Source organism: Hibiscus syriacus, unplaced genomic scaffold, assembly GCF_006381635.1.
Source record: "Hibiscus syriacus cultivar Baekdansim isolate YM2019G1 unplaced genomic scaffold, ASM638163v2 tig00111715_pilon, whole genome shotgun sequence".
In the NCBI taxonomy this organism is placed as follows: domain Eukaryota; kingdom Viridiplantae; phylum Streptophyta; class Magnoliopsida; order Malvales; family Malvaceae; genus Hibiscus; species Hibiscus syriacus.
Genome location: NW_024063160.1, coordinates 410,142 through 429,603, shown reverse-complemented (window position 1 = coordinate 429,603; position 19,462 = coordinate 410,142). Strand labels below are relative to the sequence as shown.

Here is a 19,462-nt window from a genome sequence, read left to right as displayed (position 1 = left end):
TCCCGAGGTACTGTAATAATGCGCAACCTTTTTGTCATACGAAGGGCAATGATATTTAAAACAGTACAATTCAGAATATGTTGGATACAAAAGGCGAACATTTAACTCGAGTTGAGGTGGACAAAGAAAATGTAAATATGCACTGCCAGGTACTCCATGGCTTCAACAAGCACAGAAGCTCTACTCTTTCCCAAAATCAGTACTGTAATGTGCAGTCGATTCCAGTTTCTTGGCTTCGTTCAATTTTCTTACTGCCTGCAATTTAACCACATAGAAGCACGCACATCTTTAGCAGCTATCCAAATTTTTGTAATGCCACACTACTGGAAAATGGGGAAATTATCATTTCCATAAAGCTCTGCACATAAACCCAAATGAAATGGCATTCTTTAAATTTCATTGTTATATAATATACCTTCATGAAATCTTCATGGATGACATAATCACGTTCAGCACGGATTGCTGACATTCCAGCCTCCGTGCAAACATTTCGCAGATCAGCGCCATTAAAGCCCTAAAGCAATGGAGACAAACTATATTAGTGATGAGAATTACACCAATGAAAGAGAGACAAGCCACACCGTTGACCAACCTCAGCAAGTTTAACAACTGCCTCATAGTCAATTTCACCATGCTTGGCAATGCCAGCAGCATGAATCTTGAGGATCTCCATTCTTGATTGCTCATTTGGCAATGGAATCTCGATCTTTCGGTCTAGCCGTCCAGGGCGCAGAAGGGCAGGATCTAGAACATCAGGTCGGTTTGTAGCCATGATCATTTTAACCTACATGAAACAATTTTAAGTTGACAATGGTTTTGGGAACAAAAGAACAAACCCAAGTACTGAGCAGCAATGAAGGTTAAAATAAGAGAAATTTGAGCTTCAGTCCATATATGCATTAAATTAAAAAAAAAATCCATGCCACCTGGCAAACACTTGATGACAATAACGGGTAGGCCTGTTTTCCGAGGACATAAAAGAGATAAAACAGTAATTAAAGGCACTTAGAAGTTTACAGAAACAAGCTACCAGAATACGCCACTCTTTACCCACACTATGGCATGTAGAATATATGCTTTAGATCACAATATTGAACTATGTTTATGACAAAACTGTTTACCTTCCCAAGTGAATCAAATCCGTCAAGCTGATTAAGCAACTCCATCAGTGTTCTCTGTATTTCACGGTCAGCGCTTGTTCCCTCACTGAAACGACGCCCACCGATGGCATCAATCTCATCCATAAAGATGATGCAAGGCTGAACAAAAAGAAACAAACATAAGAATGACAGTAACATTTAAAAAGAAGCATAAAGAAACATTCATAACTCCAGGCTCTCACTTGGTGAGCACGGGCATATCCAAACATTTCTCGTATCAGCCTTGCACTTTCTCCAATGTACTTGTCAATTATTGCACTTGAAACAACCTGGATTCAGTTGGAAAAAATAGGTAAATGCAATCATTTAGGGACAGGATGAGAAAACCACAAGGTAAGTCGTAGGTACAAAAATACTGACCTTCAAGAAATTAGCATCATATTACTTGCTATTGCTCTGGCTAGCAATGTCTTACCCGTACCAGGAGGTCCATAGAGTAGGACACCCTGCAAATAAAACAGGCAATTTCAGATGATCATCAACCATAAAACACTCGGTCACAGCATGCTTCCCCTGTCACCCTACACAAGCACACCCACTGAAATTCAGGAATCAACAGAGATGGAGACAGGAAGCAATAATCACCTTGGGAGGTTTAATTCCAACTCTAAGGAAAAGCTCAGGATTCATGAGAGGGAGCTCGATAGATTCCCTTAGCTCTCGAATTTGATCAGATAAACCACCAACAGCTGAGTAGCTGACATTACCAGGGTCTTCATGCAACATATTGTAAACAACTGGATCAACCTGTCAATCAATGATGCACCATGGTTTCAGATATCTGCAAGGTGATCTTGCTTTTATAGATTTATTTACAGCTGAACCAATTAGGATGTGCTAATACTTACCTCACGAGGAAGGGCCCGCATTATTGTAAGTGTTGTCATATCAAGAACTACACGAGTTCCTGAAGTTAGCTTCTCCTTATCAACTTTGCTGCGGCAACCAACCACATAGCGAGGGCCACTGCTTGCTTTAACAATCACTGAAATTTCATATAAACATCCAATTGTCTAGTAGCAATCAAGTCTAGTGAAAAATGAACCAACAAACAACCTAAATTTCAAATGCAACTACTCAGATGCCAAATTGTGCAATTTTATAAATAAGAATAACCAAACAAACTTTATATGTGTCCAATGCAAATATTGATGATCCTTAGCCACTCGGACTAATGTACCGACTACCAACACCAACGTTAAAAGATGAAAAAAAAAAAGAGGCAAGGCAGGGTAAGAAGCACTTACAGCGTTCATTATCAAGAGGCCTGAGAACTTCTCCAATTATCTGTCCAACACTCTGAAGAGATTTCAAATCATCTTCTGTTTTGTTGAACTCCTTCTTAGCACCTCTCAGATTCTCCCTAGCTAAACATTCAACAGAAAAACAAGTCAAAATCATGTTAAGCGTGCGCCATATTAATAAGATAAAGAACTGGTCTTCAAACAACTAATACACCTTCACGTAACCAAAGACTACAAGCATTCTTTTCTTTTGTTTAATTTTCTCAGAAAGCCAAAATTTCAATTTCATCCAAACATAAACAAAATACAATCATCAGCCCAAGTCAAAGTCACTGAAAAGTATAATCTCAGTTGAAAACAAGCAGTTATCTATAGCACCAACCAAAGCATAAAGTATTTCGCCAAATTTTACCTACTCAAGCTGTCTCCATAAAAAAACCGAATTTCCAAAGAAGCTATATTTGTAAATCAAACAAGGTGTTGATATAACAGAGAGAGAAAGCAAAACCCCAAATCCTAAATCGTAAACGGACGAACAAAAAATAATAATAATTCAAATGGAAATAAAACGAGGCCCAAGGAAAAGAGAAAAGCGACCCCAATTAGGGTTAGATTGTGGGAATTATGATAAAAGTGGGAGGATACCTGATCGAACCCTAGATTCATACTCTTTGTGTTGAAGGAGTTTCTTCCGGTACTCCGCAATAGCATTACGGCGTCGTACGGCATCTTCTCCGTCGCTCATTGTCACGATCTCTAATCGGAGTTCGAAGGGGTTTGATTTTAACGAAAGCCTTGTGTTTGGGCATTCACAAGGTTTCTTGAGGAAGGAGTTGTGCGATCTGGGGACTACCTGTAATCGTCTGCGACTATATATATATATATATATATGGATTCCTTAAGCCGCCTATAAAGCAGATAGGTCTAATAATGAATTTAGTACTTAAAATTTATATCTTTTATCTATTCAGTCTTTAATTTTTTAATTAAATTTGAACGTTAACCTTTTAAAAATTTGAATTTCTCCCGCAATCTTTCGAAAAAGTTGAATCAGTATTTCTTTTAATAAAAGACTCCTTAAATTTTTATTTAAGATATTGATAATTCATATATATTTTTAATTTTTATAAATCACTAGTGTATGCAATTGGTCATTCCCAAGACGATTATGCTTTGCATTAAACAATTATGTTTCCCTGCCAATGAATCCAACAATCTGGCCTTCATTCATTTTGTTAGTGAAAGAAGGCCCTTGTTTCCGTTTGCTGGTGTGGAATGTTAGTGACTTTATCACATCGGGCCCCATGTCCATTAAAGGCGGGAAGGTTCCGTGATGTGTGTCAAAATCTCAGAGGAATAATCAAGTAAGAAACTCATCTGGAAAATCAAGTTTGACCTAAAAGGAATTTATATCACACAAAGAATATCATCTAAGTGAATTTTAGTACCGTCCACTATATATATATATAGCAAGCTATAAGAATTAAGATCTGCCACTTCACGATGAACCTCAAATCTAATGAATTCTATGCATTTTAAGATTCTACCCCATAGCTTTTCCAATCAAGTATCAACCTAAGCATGAGATGACTTGCATGACAAGTATCCTAAAAGACACTAAAGTCGGTAAAATTACTATTTAATGTGATACCTGCTATTAAGCATGGTAATCAATAGTTGTTTTCGTGAACTTGTTATCAAAATCAAGGAATGAAGCCTGACCTTATCTGTCTTGGAGCCTCCATTTCCTCCATGCTTCCTTGACCAAAAAAGTTCCCCTTATGATCATATTCGATCTGGATAGAGTCAATGCCGGATCCATGAACTATCAACAATTGCCTTATCGTGGAGAAAACCCCGTCATCCCAATAATATCCTCCTTGGCTTCCCCATGGCCCAACTGCTACAGGTTTCTGATCATCCTCGATACTCTGCCAGCATCATACAGGAGAATTTAACTCACTAGAAAATCGATCAATAAACTGAAGAAACAAATAGTTAAACCGAAATAATGTCAATTACCATTTCTCAAGGAGCAAAGGCTTGACTGATTACTTGACAGGAACGGGGGTAAGAAGCTGGTTTTGAGCGGCACTGAGGAAGTGGATGAGAGATATGATTTGTATTTATAAGCAGAAAAAAAGGGGCATTTTGGAGTTGAATTATGATATCGATCAGATATGGTTTTGATTTTTTCAGTCTGTATACTGCAGAAGCTTATTCTGTTTTCCAAATTCCTCTATGAAGGGAACCGATTCAAAGGAAAGGAATCGGATGCACCAAAAGCAGTGCCTTAATGAAAAAGAGCTTTCATTTTCTGCCAAGAAATGTTCCACCCTTTTGACGGTCAGGATTTTGTGTTAAGTGAAAGGAAACTGTCATGGAGGAGAATCTTCAGTCATTAATTCCCTGAATTTTAAGATGAGTTTATTCAGCTATCCAAAACTTTTTCAACCTTTCTAACAACTTACTCAGCTTATTCAGAAAAGTTCCAAAACGTTGGTTATTAGTCGGTAATGGTTAAGGGGAGGATTTGCTCCTTGTCATGAATTGGCAGCGATCCCAATAGTGATTTTAGGCACACAAAGAAACTCTACTTATCGATACTTCAGTTATCCAGTGAGCCAATGTTGGAGGGAAAAGGACCCTGTGAAGGATGCGAGGTTTAGTTATTGATTTCGGTTAAGGTTTAGGGAAATCGAGATTTTCATCGGAGGCTATTTCATAAACTCTCAAGAAATTAGAATTGTAAATTCATCATTTATAATGGAAAAGATTAAAGTGAAACTTCATACAGGATAGCTGAAGTTCAAAGCCAAATGCAGGCGGCTGGACCTTGGAGTATATGTTGTTGCATTGAAATTTCAAGGTTTGAAATTTCAATTGAATCTCAACAATAAATTGACAAGTACCCTTCCTTGAGCAAAGGATATTATTCATTGTTATGGACAGAAAATATTAAGATCTTTATGACCGTAGATGCTCCACAATGGCAAGGATCATTCAAAGTTTCCTGTTCAAAGGACAACGAGGTGCATTTAATCCCTCTTCCGAATGCATTATGTGTCTAAATTGAGGCAAAGTCTAGTCGAATTATCTCTAATTATTGTATAAATTTCAGGCATATGTCAGGCGCATGTCTTAACCTCATCTCATTGAACTTTTTAATAACATTATTTATACAAACTAATTTGGTTATACTTGATTTCATGTTGTCCTACATACTATATAAGTAATTTAAAGTGCAAGAGTTGAGTTTGTTTGGATTTAATGTTTTTAAAAGCAAGCTCTTTCCCAGTCGTGTTAAGGCCCTTTGAAAAGGTCCGACCAAGACATTACGTTGTAAATTAAAAATATATAATTTAAATTATACTTACACTTATTAATACTATGATATATATATATATATATATAATATCATTTAAACTATAATAAGAATATAAAAAAATATTTTAAGACAACTCATTAATAATATTTTTATAAATGAAATATTTTATTAAGAATAAATATATTATCAATACTTTTTAACACTTTGAAATAAAATATTTTATTAATATTTCAATATATAAATCATGAATTTTATTTAATTTTAAATAATTAAAATAAATTATTAAATAATAAAATATTTTATTAATATTTCAATATATAAACCATGAATTTTATTTACTTTTAAATAATTAAAATAAATTATTAAGTAATAAATTATTTTTTAACGAGGATAATATTAAATAATTAAAATAAAATATAAATACATAATTGAATGGACTCCATACATTAATAAGAGTAAAATTATATTTTGTTACTAAGCGCAAAATTGGAAATGAAAAATCTACAAATTTTAGCTTTTGTGACTGGTTTGAAGTCACTATTTCCACCGTATTTTTTATTTTATTTTTTACCCGTTTGATATTGATTTTACGGTAAAAATATTTTTTTTACTAAAAGTGCGTTTAAAAGTCATGCCATGGTTTTCAATTTAGAAGTACTCTGAATTTTCTCGAGGTGTGAATCCTACTTGGTAGAAATTATTAGATGAAGTCGATTCACCTTGTCATCTATGGTCTCGACCAATAATATTTGTCCGTATCATTTTTTAAGGTAAATTTTCACCTCTTTCTTACATGTAAATAAAAAGTGAATAGTTATTTTAAAATTATGACTTTTATTTTCTAGGTTCACAAAAGACACGATCAGAACCATCAAATAATTCCTCCATACAAACAAAGGAGCCGATGTCTTAGGGTAATGCTGTTGACCAACCTTAGATCTTGCTATTTTTTTACGAAACATCCGAAGCAGAGTGTCATTAGATAAATGATGTATCTGACCTCTCAAGTTTTCTCTTTATTCACTTTAGTCTCTAAAAAAATATTTCATTTTAATTTGACATGATATATTTTAATTGCTCAAAAATAATTTTGATGAACTTTCTAATGATATGAATGAAATAATAACAAAATAAAATATTAAAAATAAAATATTTTAAAAAAATAATTTAATAAAATATACAATTTAAGAAACAAACAATTGACTAAATATGAATAAATCACAAGTCTCACTGAAAATACACAATATCCTTGAAGCTTTTTCTAAGAATAGCAAGTCTACCTACTCATTTGAGAAATTAGAATAAAATAATTGGGCAGCAAAACACATGACATGCCAGATGGTGATAGAGGGCAGTCTGCCGCACATGTACTGACAAAAAAACACGATCGTATGTCGCACGGCAGCGTCACGTTCATGGTATTCAATTTGGGTACGGTTGAGAAATTGCATTATCCAAAAGTGAACCCCGGAGAAAACGAAATACTAATACAGCACATGCAAAGGGTATTCTCCATTATCACATTTGGTGTAGAATTTTTTAGACAAGGGGTGGTCGATTGACATATGCATGCATGATTTTGATTGATTTAAACTTTAAAATGACTGTAAGACCAAAGAAAATCATTCGAAATAATTCAGCTTTAAGCTATAGATTAGAAGACAGTAACCTTTTTAGATAATTCTGTCACTTTTCTACTGATTTTGAAGCATGAATTGCTTTCCGTTTAGTTATCCCTTGTTAACTCGCCTGTATTTACTACACTTGAAATTCAAGGTTCATTCATTGCATTCAATGGCAGTGGCCCCTATACATCAAATTATAAATACCAGTAAACATAAAAAACAATGAATTCCCGTGTTTCTTCGCTTGACATTAGAAACAAAACAAAAAATCATATTCCGAATGGAACTTGAGGATAAAGAAACATAATTACACGAAGTTTAGGGTCCAGCCCCTGTTATTTTCCATTTTCCTACCTCTAGTCTGCTGCTATGTCCCATGGCAAATGGCAAAGTGTAAATGTAATCATGATTTTGGACTGCCCTTTCTTTTTCGTTACTTCCATTCCAATAAAACTCCAACCTTTTATCTACACTACTGTTTCCTCAGAGGATTTCCCGTTTGGCTAAAGTATGTTCCTGGTATCAGCTTCAGAACTGATAATGAGCCCTTCAAGGTGTCTCTTCCCCCCCCCCCAACCCAATTTATTCTGTTTATTACTTTGAATTTCTTGAAATGGAAAGCCAATATGCTTTTGAGTTTCATTTTTCCCCAACAGAGGGCAATGCTAGGATTTACCCAGAAAATTGTCCAAATGATGAAGGCTGAAAAACTTTTTGCATCACAAGTTGGCCCCATCATCTTGTCTCAGGTATGAGATTCTTGATATTTGTGGCATCCATGGTTTCTAGTTTTAGTGGGTTTGATTTGCTTGAATTAGCTAAGAGCCTATGATGCCAATAATGATGGATTTTTTCGTCTTACCTAGCCTAATATGTTTAAGCTTGTTAATCTCTTTTATACTATTTTTTTCGTTTTTGAGCAGATTGAAAATGAATATGGACCCGAGAGCAAGGCACTCGGAGCAGCTGGTCATGCATACATTAATTGGGCTGCAAAAATGGCTGTTGAACTGAATACAGGAGTCCCATGGGTAATGTGCAAGGAAGATGACGCCCCAGATCCTATGGTAAGGAATGATCTGCTTTACTTAATCATTTTTTTTCTTTACCGAATTTCATGTCATGTCGAAAGACCTTGACTATGTTTTTCCCTCGTATATTGGATTCAGATAAATGCATGTAATGGCTTTTACTGTGATGCATTCTCACCCAACAAACCTTACAAACCTACATTGTGGACTGAGGCTTGGAGCGGCTGGTGAGTGCGATCCTTGCCGATCATCTAGACAGGTGTTTCGAGATAAAGTTAAAATGCTCATTTCTCCGGTACTTCATTTGATATTTGTCCCCCCAACATTGTGAAGGTTCACAGAATTTGGTGGCACAATTCACCAGCGACCAGTTCAAGACTTGGCATTTGCCGTTGCTCGTTTCATGCAAAAGGGTGGCTCATATATCAATTATTATATGGTTAGATACCATGTTTGTTTTGGGTTTTAATTGAAAATTTGTCATGGTACCAGCAACAACTTCTATCTTACAGCTTATGCTATTTTTGCCTTTGATAGTATCATGGAGGGACCAACTTTGGACGGACTGCTGGTGGACCATTTATTACAACAAGTTATGAGTATGATGCTCCAATCGATGAATACGGTGAGCTGTTACTAGTGTGACTGACAAGTTCACCTCATTTAGGTTTGAACCGGGAACCTAAATACAGTCATCTGATGGAGCTTCATAGGGCTATTAAGCTATGTGAGCATGCTTTAGTTTCCTCTGATCCTACTGTTACTTCGTTAGGCACCTATCACCAAGTAAGCTTTTCCACTCAATGATTACTCTTTATCCTCTGTTGATGATAGTAGATATTTTGCATAATGCTCGTAATGATTACTTTTCAGGCCCATGTATTCTCATCAGGGGAAGGAAGCTGTGCAGCTTTTCTCTCTAATTACCATATGAAATCTGCTGCTAGGGTGACATTTAATAATAGGCACTACGATTTGCCCCGTTGGTCTATTAGCATTCTTCCTGACTGCAAACATGTGGCGTTTAACACTGCATCAGTAAGTAAATTCAGAGGCCACTATTTTGATGTAGTTTAAGGCTAACTTGTTTAAATCTTTTGATTTTTTTATGGAAATACTTTTCCTATGTGCATTAAAGCTAACATGTTCTCATGGGAAGCCTATGATGAGGACATTTCTTCTCTAGGGGAAAGTTCGACAATCACAGCTCCAGGACACTTGGATCAGATTAATGTTACGAGAGATAATAGTGACTACCTGTGGTATACAACCAGGTGAGGCACTGCATTCCAAGACACTTGAGGTTTAATATTTAATTTAAATCGGTCCAGGCAACACGCTAATAAAATTATATCTTCTTGAGTAAATTTTGTTCCAGTGTTGACATTAGTCCGTAGGAATCGTTTCTAAGAGGAGGACAAAAACCCTCTCTCAATGTGGATTCAGCTGGCCATGCTCTTCATGTCTTCATAAATGGAGAGTTCTCTGGTTGGTTGTAGAATTACTCATCAAGTAAAATGGTTAACCTACATTACATACAGAGAGCAATGTACTTCCATATCTGCATAAGTCATTCTAAGGCATACACTATGCATTACAGGGTCTGCATATGGAACTAGGGAAGATCGGGGATTCACATATACAGGACCAGTGAACCTACATGCTGGAACAAATCGCATTGCACTTCTCAGTGTAGCCGTTGGTTTGCCAGTTAGTTGCTCGACCCTTCTTATATGGATACAAATGTTAGCTATCACATAATTCAAAATATTCCTTTACATTTGGGCTACCAAAACTTTAAACTTAATACACTATTGTAAACTTTTTCTGTTGAAGAATCGAAAAAGAAAAACGAAAGAACACAAGAATTTTAACGAAGTTCGGCAATGTGCTTACGTCATCGGTGCCTAGGCGGCGCTAGAAGTTTTATTCAATGTCACATAGGTTTAGGTTACATCTCTATTTATAATAAAAAACCTGGTACATAATTAATCTTGTACCGTACCGCGGGGGCTACGCCCCCAACCCACATAATCATAACCCCTTCTACGAGACTCTCTTTGTAAATATTTATGAGCCATAGCTATCAAATCTCCACCTTGGCGAATATCCTACCCCTTGGAAACTTCAATGTGGGTTGGGTTACCTTACTTTTTTAACAACTCGAACACATTCAACAAGTCCAAGCAATGCTTGAACTTGTCTGTCGTAACTGGCTTGGTGAACATATTAACAACATTCTTATCAGTATGTACCTTCTGAAACAAAACCTCTTCAGATGCAACCAACTCTCTGATCTTGTGGAACCTTACATCAATATGTTTAGTTCTAGCACGATACACCTGATTCTTAGACAAGTGAATAGCACTTTGATTATCACAAAGCGACTGAACTCCACCTTGTTGAACACCCAACTCCTTCACTAAACCAGTAAGCCTAAAGCTTCTTTTGCAGCTTTAGCCATTGTCATGTATTCAACTTCAGTTATAGATAGTGCCACAACAGATTGAACAATAAACATCCAACAAATAGGCCCTCCACCAAGAGTAAACCACATACCCTGTCGTAGATCTTTTTATTATCCAAGTCACCTACATAGTCTGAATCCACATATCCTACAACCAAAGGATTATCCCGCTGACTACCAAAAACAATTCCATGTCCCACAGTACCCTTTAAGTACCGAAAAATCCACTTGACTGCTTCCCAATATTGCTTACCAGGTTTAGACATGTACTTACAAACTTGACTAACAACATGAGCTAAATCAGGACGAGTACATACCATTGCATACATCAAGCAGCCAACAGCATTAGAATACGAAACCTTTGCCATATCTTCAGCTTCCTTATCTGTCTTCAGGCACTGTTCTGATTAGAGCTTAAAGTGATTCGCCAATGGAGTGCTAACTGGTTTTGTGCTGCTCATCGCAAACCTTTATAGCATTTTCTCAACATAACCCCGTTGAGATAGCCACAGTTTCCTTGAGTCTCTGTCCCTGCAAATTTCCATTCCAAGAATTTTCTTTACAGCACCTAAATCTTTCATATCAAATTCCTAACTCAATAAGGTTTTCAAACCAATAACATCATCCATGTTCTTCGCAGCAATCAACATACAATAACAGAAAAATAAAAGAATCATCATCAAGGCTCTTAACATAGACTCAATAATCATACTCACATCAGTTGTAGCCAATCTTGATCATATAGGAGTTAAACCGTTTATATCACTGTCTCGGAGACTGTTTCAACCCATACAAAGATTTCTTCAATCTGCAAACTAAATGCTCATTTCCAGGTTGAGTGAAACCTTCAGGTTGCTACATATAGATCTACTCCCCTAAATCACCATGCAAAAAAGCAGTTTTAACATCCATCTGCTCTAAAGGCAAATCCCAACTAGCCACCAATGCAAGTACTACTCGAATTAAAGTGTGCCTGACCACAGGAGAAAAGATTTCATCATAATCAACTCCTTTCTGCTGTGAAAAACCCTTTGCTACCAAATGAGCTTTGAATTTCTCCCCCTCTTTTTCTGTTACTGCTGGTTTCTTTTTATACACCTATTTGCAACCAATCGGCTTCTTTCCATCAGAAAAGGGAACTAAATCCCATGTACGATTGTGATTCAAAAACTCCATCTCCTTAACCATGGCAGCCATCCACTTATCGTTTTCCTGACTAGTAACGGCATCATGAAAAGTAACCGGATCATCACTGCTAACAGTAAGTGCAAAAGAGACCAAGTCTTCAAAACCCAATATGCTCGGGGGCTTTATATTCGTCCGTCTCACTCTGTCTCTGGCGAGACTATAATCCTGCAAATCATCCGTAGCAGAACCACCAGAAGTTGGTTGAGAAGTTTCTGGTTTCTCAATTGGAAACTGCTCGAAATCCACCATTGTCGTGTCTTTCTTCTGCTGCAACATGGATTGTTCATAAAAAATAACATCTCTACTGATCACAATTTTCTTCGCAACTAGATCCCAGAACTTGACTCCTTTGACACCTTTCTTGTAACCCAGAAAATGCACTCTTTCGATTTTGCATCAAGTTTGGATCTCTCATCAGCAGGTACATGCACATAAGCAGGACAACCAAAAATCCGTAAGTTATCAAAACTAACATCATGACCAGTCCATACCTCTTCTGCAACTTTCCCAGCCAATGATGCCCTTGGCTATCTGTTGATAAGATAACACGCCATGTTAACAGCCTCAGCCCAGAAGTGTTTGGGAAGCCCCGCATTCAACCGCAAACATCTGCCTCTTTCATTCAACGACTTGTTCATTCGTTCCGCAACACCATTATATTGTGGTGTCTTGCGCACTGTAAAATGCCTCTTAATCCCATGCTCCTTACAGAACTGTAGAAACTGTGAATCTGTGTACTCCGTACCATTGTCAGACCTAAAACACTTGATTTTTCGTCCTATTTGATTTTCTACCTCAGCTTTCCACAGCTTGAACTTCTCAAAAACATCAGACTTATGTTTCAAAAAATATACCCAAACTTTCCATGAAAAATTGTCAATAAAAGTAACATAATACCTAGATCCACCCAAAAACGATGTCGTAGAAGGCCCCTATACATCCGAATGCACATAATCAAGAATCCCTTCAGTTGTGTGCTTCACAGTCTTGAAACAAACTTTAGTCTGTTTACCAAGAACACAATACTTGCAAAAGTCGAGCTTATAACTTTTAACACCATGCAACATATTTCTTTTATGTAAAAAACTTTAGTCTGTTTACCACGTTCACTAAGATGAGCAAGACGCATATGCCACAGTTTGGTTGTATCATCACATGACTCAACAGAATGAACTCCACCTACAACGGTACTCCCTAACAATTTGTAAATATTCCCTGTAGTCATCTTTCCTTTCATCACTGTCAAAGCTCCTTTAACAATCCGAATGGTCTCCCTATCCTCATCAGCCTTAGGGATAAAACCATTCTTGTACAAAGTGCCCAAAGAAATCAAATTCTTCTTCAAATCTGGGATATGCCGTACACTACTCAATGTCCGAACAGAGCCGTCATACATCTTAATTTTGACATCACCAATACCAATAATATTGCAACATCGATCATCACTCAAAAAAACAGAACCATAATTAACCGACTTGTGTGTCGAAAATCATTCCCTATTTGCCGTGATGTGATAAGAACATCCAGAATCAAGAACCTACGCATCTGTCAATTGAGTCGTTGAAATAGAAAGCATATTACCCTCACTGCAATCAGAATTGTCATCCTCGACCACGTTCACAGACTTGGATGAAACATCACGCTTTTTATCAATCTACTTTTTCAACTTCGGACAGTCTCGCTTCATATGTCCCGCCTCCTTGCACTTGTAATAGTGAATTGTCTTCTTATCCCTAGATCTGGATCTGTAATTCCGCTTGCCAGACCCTGCCTTCTCTGGCTTCTGTCCACGGTCTCGATTACCCTTGACATATAAGTTATCGGCTTGAGAGTTTTCCCCTACATTCTGCTTCCGCTGGTTGTGAGCCAACAAGGCTGCAGTAATCTCCTCAACGTTGATAGTCTCTTTCCCATATGTAAGAGTAGTCACCATGTGTTCGTAAGAGGGAGGCAACGAACACAACAAAATCATCGCTCTATCTTCATCCTCAATTTTCACATCAAGCTGAGCCAAATCAGAAACGATTTGATTGAAGACATTCACGTGTTGCGCCAAATCATGATCGTCCTGCATCTTCAGCCCATACAGCCGCTGCTTCAGATACAGTTTTGTCGTTAAGGATTTGGACATAAATTGACTTTCCAACTTTCTCCAAATTTTGTCTGGAGATGACAGATGCATGACGTGATACATAACCTCGTCCGTCAAGCATAATCGTATGGTTCCTGCCACTCGCTGTTGCAATTCTTCCCAATCGTCCTCCTCCATCGACGTCGGCTTTGTTGGTCGTAAAGCCTTCAGGATCCCCTGCTGCGCCAACAGATCCTTCACCCCTCGTTTGCCATAATCTGAAGTTACCCTGACCATCAAATTTCGCAACTTCGAATTTTGCTCCTGACATCTGATACTAATTATTGAAGAATCGAAAAAGAAAAAAAAAAAGAACACAAGAATTTCAACGAGATTCAGTAATGTGCTTACGTCCTCGGTGCCTAGGCGGCGCTAGAAGTTTTATTCAATGTCACATAGGTTTAGGTTACATCTCTATTTATAATAAAAAACCTGGTACATAATTACATAATTAACCTTGTACCGTACCGCGGGGGCTACGTCCCCGTACCCTTAACCCACATAATCGTAACCCTCTCTACGAGACTTTCTTTGTAAGGACAGTTGATGTTCGCTTCGCTCACTCCGGTCCATCCCCTCTCCTCTTTACTGGTATATTTATGAGTCATACCTATCATTTTCAATTATTGACACGAATTTGTGGTGGTGTGAAGAATGTGGGACTGCATTATGAGACATGGAAAACTGGAATTCAAGGTGTTTCGTTGCATAGCCTTGACCGAGGAAAGAAAGACTTAACGTGGCAGAAATGGTCATACCAGGTTTGACAACTTGCATTCATTTGCAGAAACTACTATTTGCCTGTTTCGATGCTTAGCGAACTACTCTCACACAGATTGGCCTAAAAGGAGAATCAATGAATTTGGTCTCTCAAAATGGAGCCTCGTCTGTTGAATGGATTCGAGGTTCACTAGCGACGCGGAGCCGACAGTCTATGATATAGTACAAGGTAAAAAAAAACTGAAGAGATAGGGGAATTGGCTTGGGTTTAATTTTTTTCCCCTATATCAGTAGCTAAATAATGGCTTGGAAATTGTAGGCATATTTCAATGCCCCGGGAGGCAATGAACCATTAGCTCTGGATATGCAGAGTATGGGAAAGGGTCAAGTATGGATCAACGGACAGAGCTTAGGAAGATACTGGATGGCTTATGCAAAGGGTGATTGCAGTACTTGTAGTTATTTGGGGACATTCTGACCTACAAAGTGCCAGAGTGGTTGTGGCCAGCCAACCCTAAGATGGTATCATATTGTTCTTAAACTCCATAAATGACTAGGCCTAGAATATTTAGCTTAAACTCCTCATTATGCAGTTAGCATAAAATTCGATTCTATTCAAATCCTCCTAAACTCTTAACGGTCTGGATATTTTAGGTACCATGTTCCGAGATCATGGCTAAAGCCAACACGAAATTTGTTGGTAGTCTTTGAAGAGCTTGGTGGAGATGCATCGAAAATCTCTCTTGTGAGGAGAACTGTTTTATAAACATCACCTAGACAACATGACAAGTCAGGGAGCTGTGAAGAAGAAAAAGGAGTAAGGATATAGGTGAAGAAGAGATTCCAGTTTCACTATTGTTTAATTGCAATACCTAGACAACCGGCATTAAGTTCATGTATGAATGCTCTGTAAAGAAGTGGGTGGAAACTAGTGACAGTATCGTCCAACATTGATTGTAAGAAATGAATCATTATTGTTTCCAGATTTTAGTTTCCATTGATGGGGAAGCTCAGAGTAGTGCACTGGATTCTAAGCCCAGAAAACAAACAAGGACTACTTTTTATTTCATACTTCCAGCACCAAGTTAAGAGGAGTGCATGGCTAATGGATTTGTTTTCCTCAGGATATAAAAATAATCCATATAAACATTGCATTATGACATATGATCCATGGAGTCTTTAGTGTCATCATATACTTCTTCAACGGTTGAAAGTTGATAGGGTATACTGTAACTAGTAAGAGGCTAAAGGATATAAAAATAATCATTTTAATAATATTGAAAAAGATTATCTGTAGTTATTTTCAAGAGATTAAGAAACAAAAGAAGGCATGGAAATGATTAGTTAGTATCCCATTTGTCAAGATTTCTTTTTTGTTGCATTCTAATTGAAAATGACCCAAGAAAGATGAAACAGTAGCACCACTACCACAATTGTAAGGCAAAATAAATGGGCTTCCCATGATAATAGCTATTTTGTAATCGTAAGTGTTTTCGGCAAATGGGAAAGTGGAGCTAATGTCAGTTTGATTTTTAATCTCGTTTACGCAAAACTTCAAACAGTTTCTGCTGCTCCTTCAATGGCTCTCCCTCAGCTAATACCTTCTCTCTCTTCTTCTTCGCTCACTCACCAACCTCCCATAAACCCTCACGCAGAAAACCCATACCCCATTTTTAAGCCCATTTTGAAATCGTCATCTCTCTATCAATCGCTCAGGTATCACAGGCTCAACTCTCTCCGGTGCTCCGCTTCCTCTTTCTCCGAGAATCACCACACTGATCCTTCAAAATCAGACGACGTCGTACAGCTCCCTGTATTTCCTCTCCCCTTGGTTCTCTTTATTAATTTTTGTTTCTCATTTGAGGAGGAATCAATTTCCGATTCCGTTTTCTTTTTTGTGGGGAGTACATTCTAAGGCGCGCCCAGAGAGCAGCAGGCTTTACTGGAGTTGGAAGATACTGCCACCAGATTGAAAAGAGAGAAGGAAACTTTAAGGAACACCCTTAATTACTTGTCCGCCGCTTCGGCTGTGAAAGACGTGTTTCCCTCTTCGTCATGACGATTTAATCAAAATATCGAATCGATAACCTCAGTGAGCATATAGATATTCTGATGCTTAATTCGTTATACACGAACTGTAAATTATGGATATCGAAGCTATGCTTTTTTTTCCGTTAGCTTTTCTTGTTAGCCTCTTGAATGAATGGCCCATTTCTTTTGGATATGTTTTGAGTTCCAGTTTCAGAACAGCAATAGCTGGGGCTTGCCAGGCCAGTTATCTTCAATGTATTTCTTTAAACAAGTAAATTCTCCCCTTTTTCCACGTAAAACTAAAATGCATTTTACACTAGCCATTCCTATCATTATGGGCAAATATGTTCTACAAATACAACTCTGAATTTATTCTATCAAAGCCGTGTCCCAACAAAAGGATCACCAACTGCTGAACTTTCTAAAGTACTGTTTCTTTTCAGATGCTTCCGTTATAGTAGCATTCCCAACTCGCTGCAAGCATGAAATGCCCATCAGTGAGTAGTCAAACTCCAAAAACTAACCAAAATCATTAAAGAACAAAATCCTCTTCTGCTATGTCCTGCTTCAGTTATTTAAGATATGGAACCATAAGTGTGTACTAGTGAAAGAACGTTCATACTAACCTTGAAACACTGATTGTTCTTTGCAGCGCACATCGGATAATCATGGGGGCAGCAGTGACGATTGTCTTTGCAACACACGGCTGAATCCAACTCACAGCACTTCCACGAAAAGCATATTCCGAATAGCCGATGTTTACAGCAACAGGTTTCCCCAGCTGAACAGTAAGTGAAGAAACCACACTTAGTTGGTCCCGGAGGAGATGGAGGAGGGGGATTAGGGCTAGTCTTTATTGGATACGAAGCCAACATGTTAATGCCACAAACCCCTTCAGAATTGCCACTGTTACGTATCATATGAATATAGCCATTCATTCCCCACCTCGAACCCCACGAGTTTTTCACAATCCAATAATCCAATCCATTTTCCGAACCATAACCCACAATCAACACAGCATGATCTAAGGAAGTCGAACATGGACCGGTGAATATCCCCTGTCCACATAAATACTCGATAATCATAATCATAGTAGATCAACAAAAGTAAACTTCTTCAAAACAACCATCAGAAGTTAAAACCTAAAACCAACCTTGGAGTACAATTGAAATGCTCTCTCGCTCCCGCAGATACCGACACTCACAGGTTGAGTTGCCACTGCTTGCAATAGCTGTTTCTCATTGTTCATAGGCACATCAGCATAATCATCAATTGTTACCACTTGTTGATTTATCTGTAATATATACATCAAAACTGAAGTTACTGAACAAACTCAAACTTTTTGACAAGAGTAAAAGATGAAAGGAATCAGAAAAGCATTACTTTGTGTTTGTTGCAAGTTTTTTGCCGACCTTGATATGGGTAATCTTGTTCGGTGTCTATTCCATGGTTATCAATGACAAACTGATATGCATAATCCATCAACCCACCCTCACATCCAGTATTGTAAGTTCTGTCACAATCAACCAATTCTTGTTCAGAGAGGCTAACAAGAGATCCAGTGACAATTTCATTTACACCTTCCATGGCTCCAGTTGCCGCAAATGCCCAACAAGCACCTGCATAAAATTAATATTTAGAATTTCCCCTCCATCTAAATTACATAAGAAACAAGTTTAACCTACATCTTGTAACATTGTTGGAATGGTCAATTCATAATCATAATACAAATTGAAAAAATAGGCAACGCGATCCAGACGCTTAAATCGGTTCTTGTTAATCACCCAAAAAAAGAAAGTACAAAAAAAATGAGCTTGTCGCGAAGAATTTATCAAATCAGTAACAAAAAATAATAAATTAAAAAAATATAATATGAAAAAAGTGAGTATATACCACAACTTGCTTGATCTTTGACATGGGTAACGGCGCCTTTGTTCCTCCAATCCAGTGAAGCCGGAATATCTCGAACAAGATCGGGCTCTCGAAGGTTGGGTCGCCTAAACTCAATGGCAGCAGCGGAGAGACCCAAACGAGAGGCCTTGAACTCGTGGTTAGTGAGATCAGCCAAGGCGTTGAGAGCCAAAGAATAAGAAGAATTTGACATATCATTGTGCTGAGTAACAAAGGCGTAGTTGTCTTGGAAGACACTAAGCCTGTAAGATTTTTCCTCCACAGAGGAGTAGGTTTTCCCATGTTGATCGCACCAAGATTCGAAGAGCTGGGAGATATGGGAAGGAGAAGCAGCAGAAGAAGAAAGGTCAAAGAAAAGAAGGAAAGATAGCAGAAAGGGAGCGAAGAGAGGTTCCATTGTTTTTGGTTAGAGAGAAAAGGAGGGGGGATTTGGGTTCCCCTAAACGGTCTATCTTCTTTTAGCTGACTGCAGTTGCCTAAAACTGTGGGCGTGTGTCCAAGCAAATAGGAAGTGAAACACACATGGCTCTTTTACCATGGGTAGGTAGTTCTCCGACACGATCACCTTTTTCTGATCAGATCAGACTCGAAGGTTAATGCTCCGGCCTTATGTTTATCGGTTTTTT

At 37.8% G+C, this 19,462-nt stretch overlaps 1 protein-coding gene and 2 pseudogenes across 2 annotated transcripts; 1 reads left to right on the top strand and 2 right to left on the bottom strand.

Annotated features, from left to right (window-relative positions):
- Positions 1-148: 148 nt before the first annotated feature.
- On the bottom strand, positions 149-3,273 carry LOC120168194 (annotated as a pseudogene).
- Positions 3,274-7,733: 4,460 nt separating this feature from the next.
- On the top strand, positions 7,734-15,751 carry LOC120168176 (annotated as a pseudogene).
- Positions 15,752-17,186: 1,435 nt separating this feature from the next.
- Positions 17,187-19,462, bottom strand: LOC120168239 (zingipain-2-like). Of its 2 annotated transcripts, none has more exons than XM_039177028.1 (5): positions 18,825-19,462; positions 18,309-18,544; positions 18,079-18,219; positions 17,552-17,983; positions 17,187-17,399 (listed from the first exon to the last, which is right to left on the bottom strand). In XM_039177028.1, exons 1-5 carry the CDS (start codon positions 19,231-19,233, stop codon positions 17,328-17,330), a joined length of 1,290 nt encoding a protein of 429 aa, XP_039032959.1. In that variant the 5' UTR covers positions 19,234-19,462; the 3' UTR covers positions 17,187-17,327. The 2 variants fall into 2 exon arrangements, with proteins under 2 accessions (XP_039032959.1, XP_039032958.1); XM_039177027.1 differs by having other exon boundaries at positions 17,188-17,399; positions 18,819-19,458.

Excerpts from the sequence above, each read along its gene's own strand:
- LOC120168239 (XM_039177027.1), bottom strand. The coding sequence starts at position 19,233 with ATGGAACCTCTCTTCGCTCCCTTTCTGCTATCTTTCCTTCTTTTCTTT. Across the intron at positions 18,220-18,308 it reads AAACTTGCAACAAACACAAA|ATAAATCAACAAGTGGTAAC; the intron begins GTAATGCTTTTC and ends TATATATTACAG. Across the intron at positions 17,984-18,078 it reads CATTTCAATTGTACTCCAAG|GGGATATTCACCGGTCCATG; the intron begins GTTGGTTTTAGG and ends TTATGTGGACAG.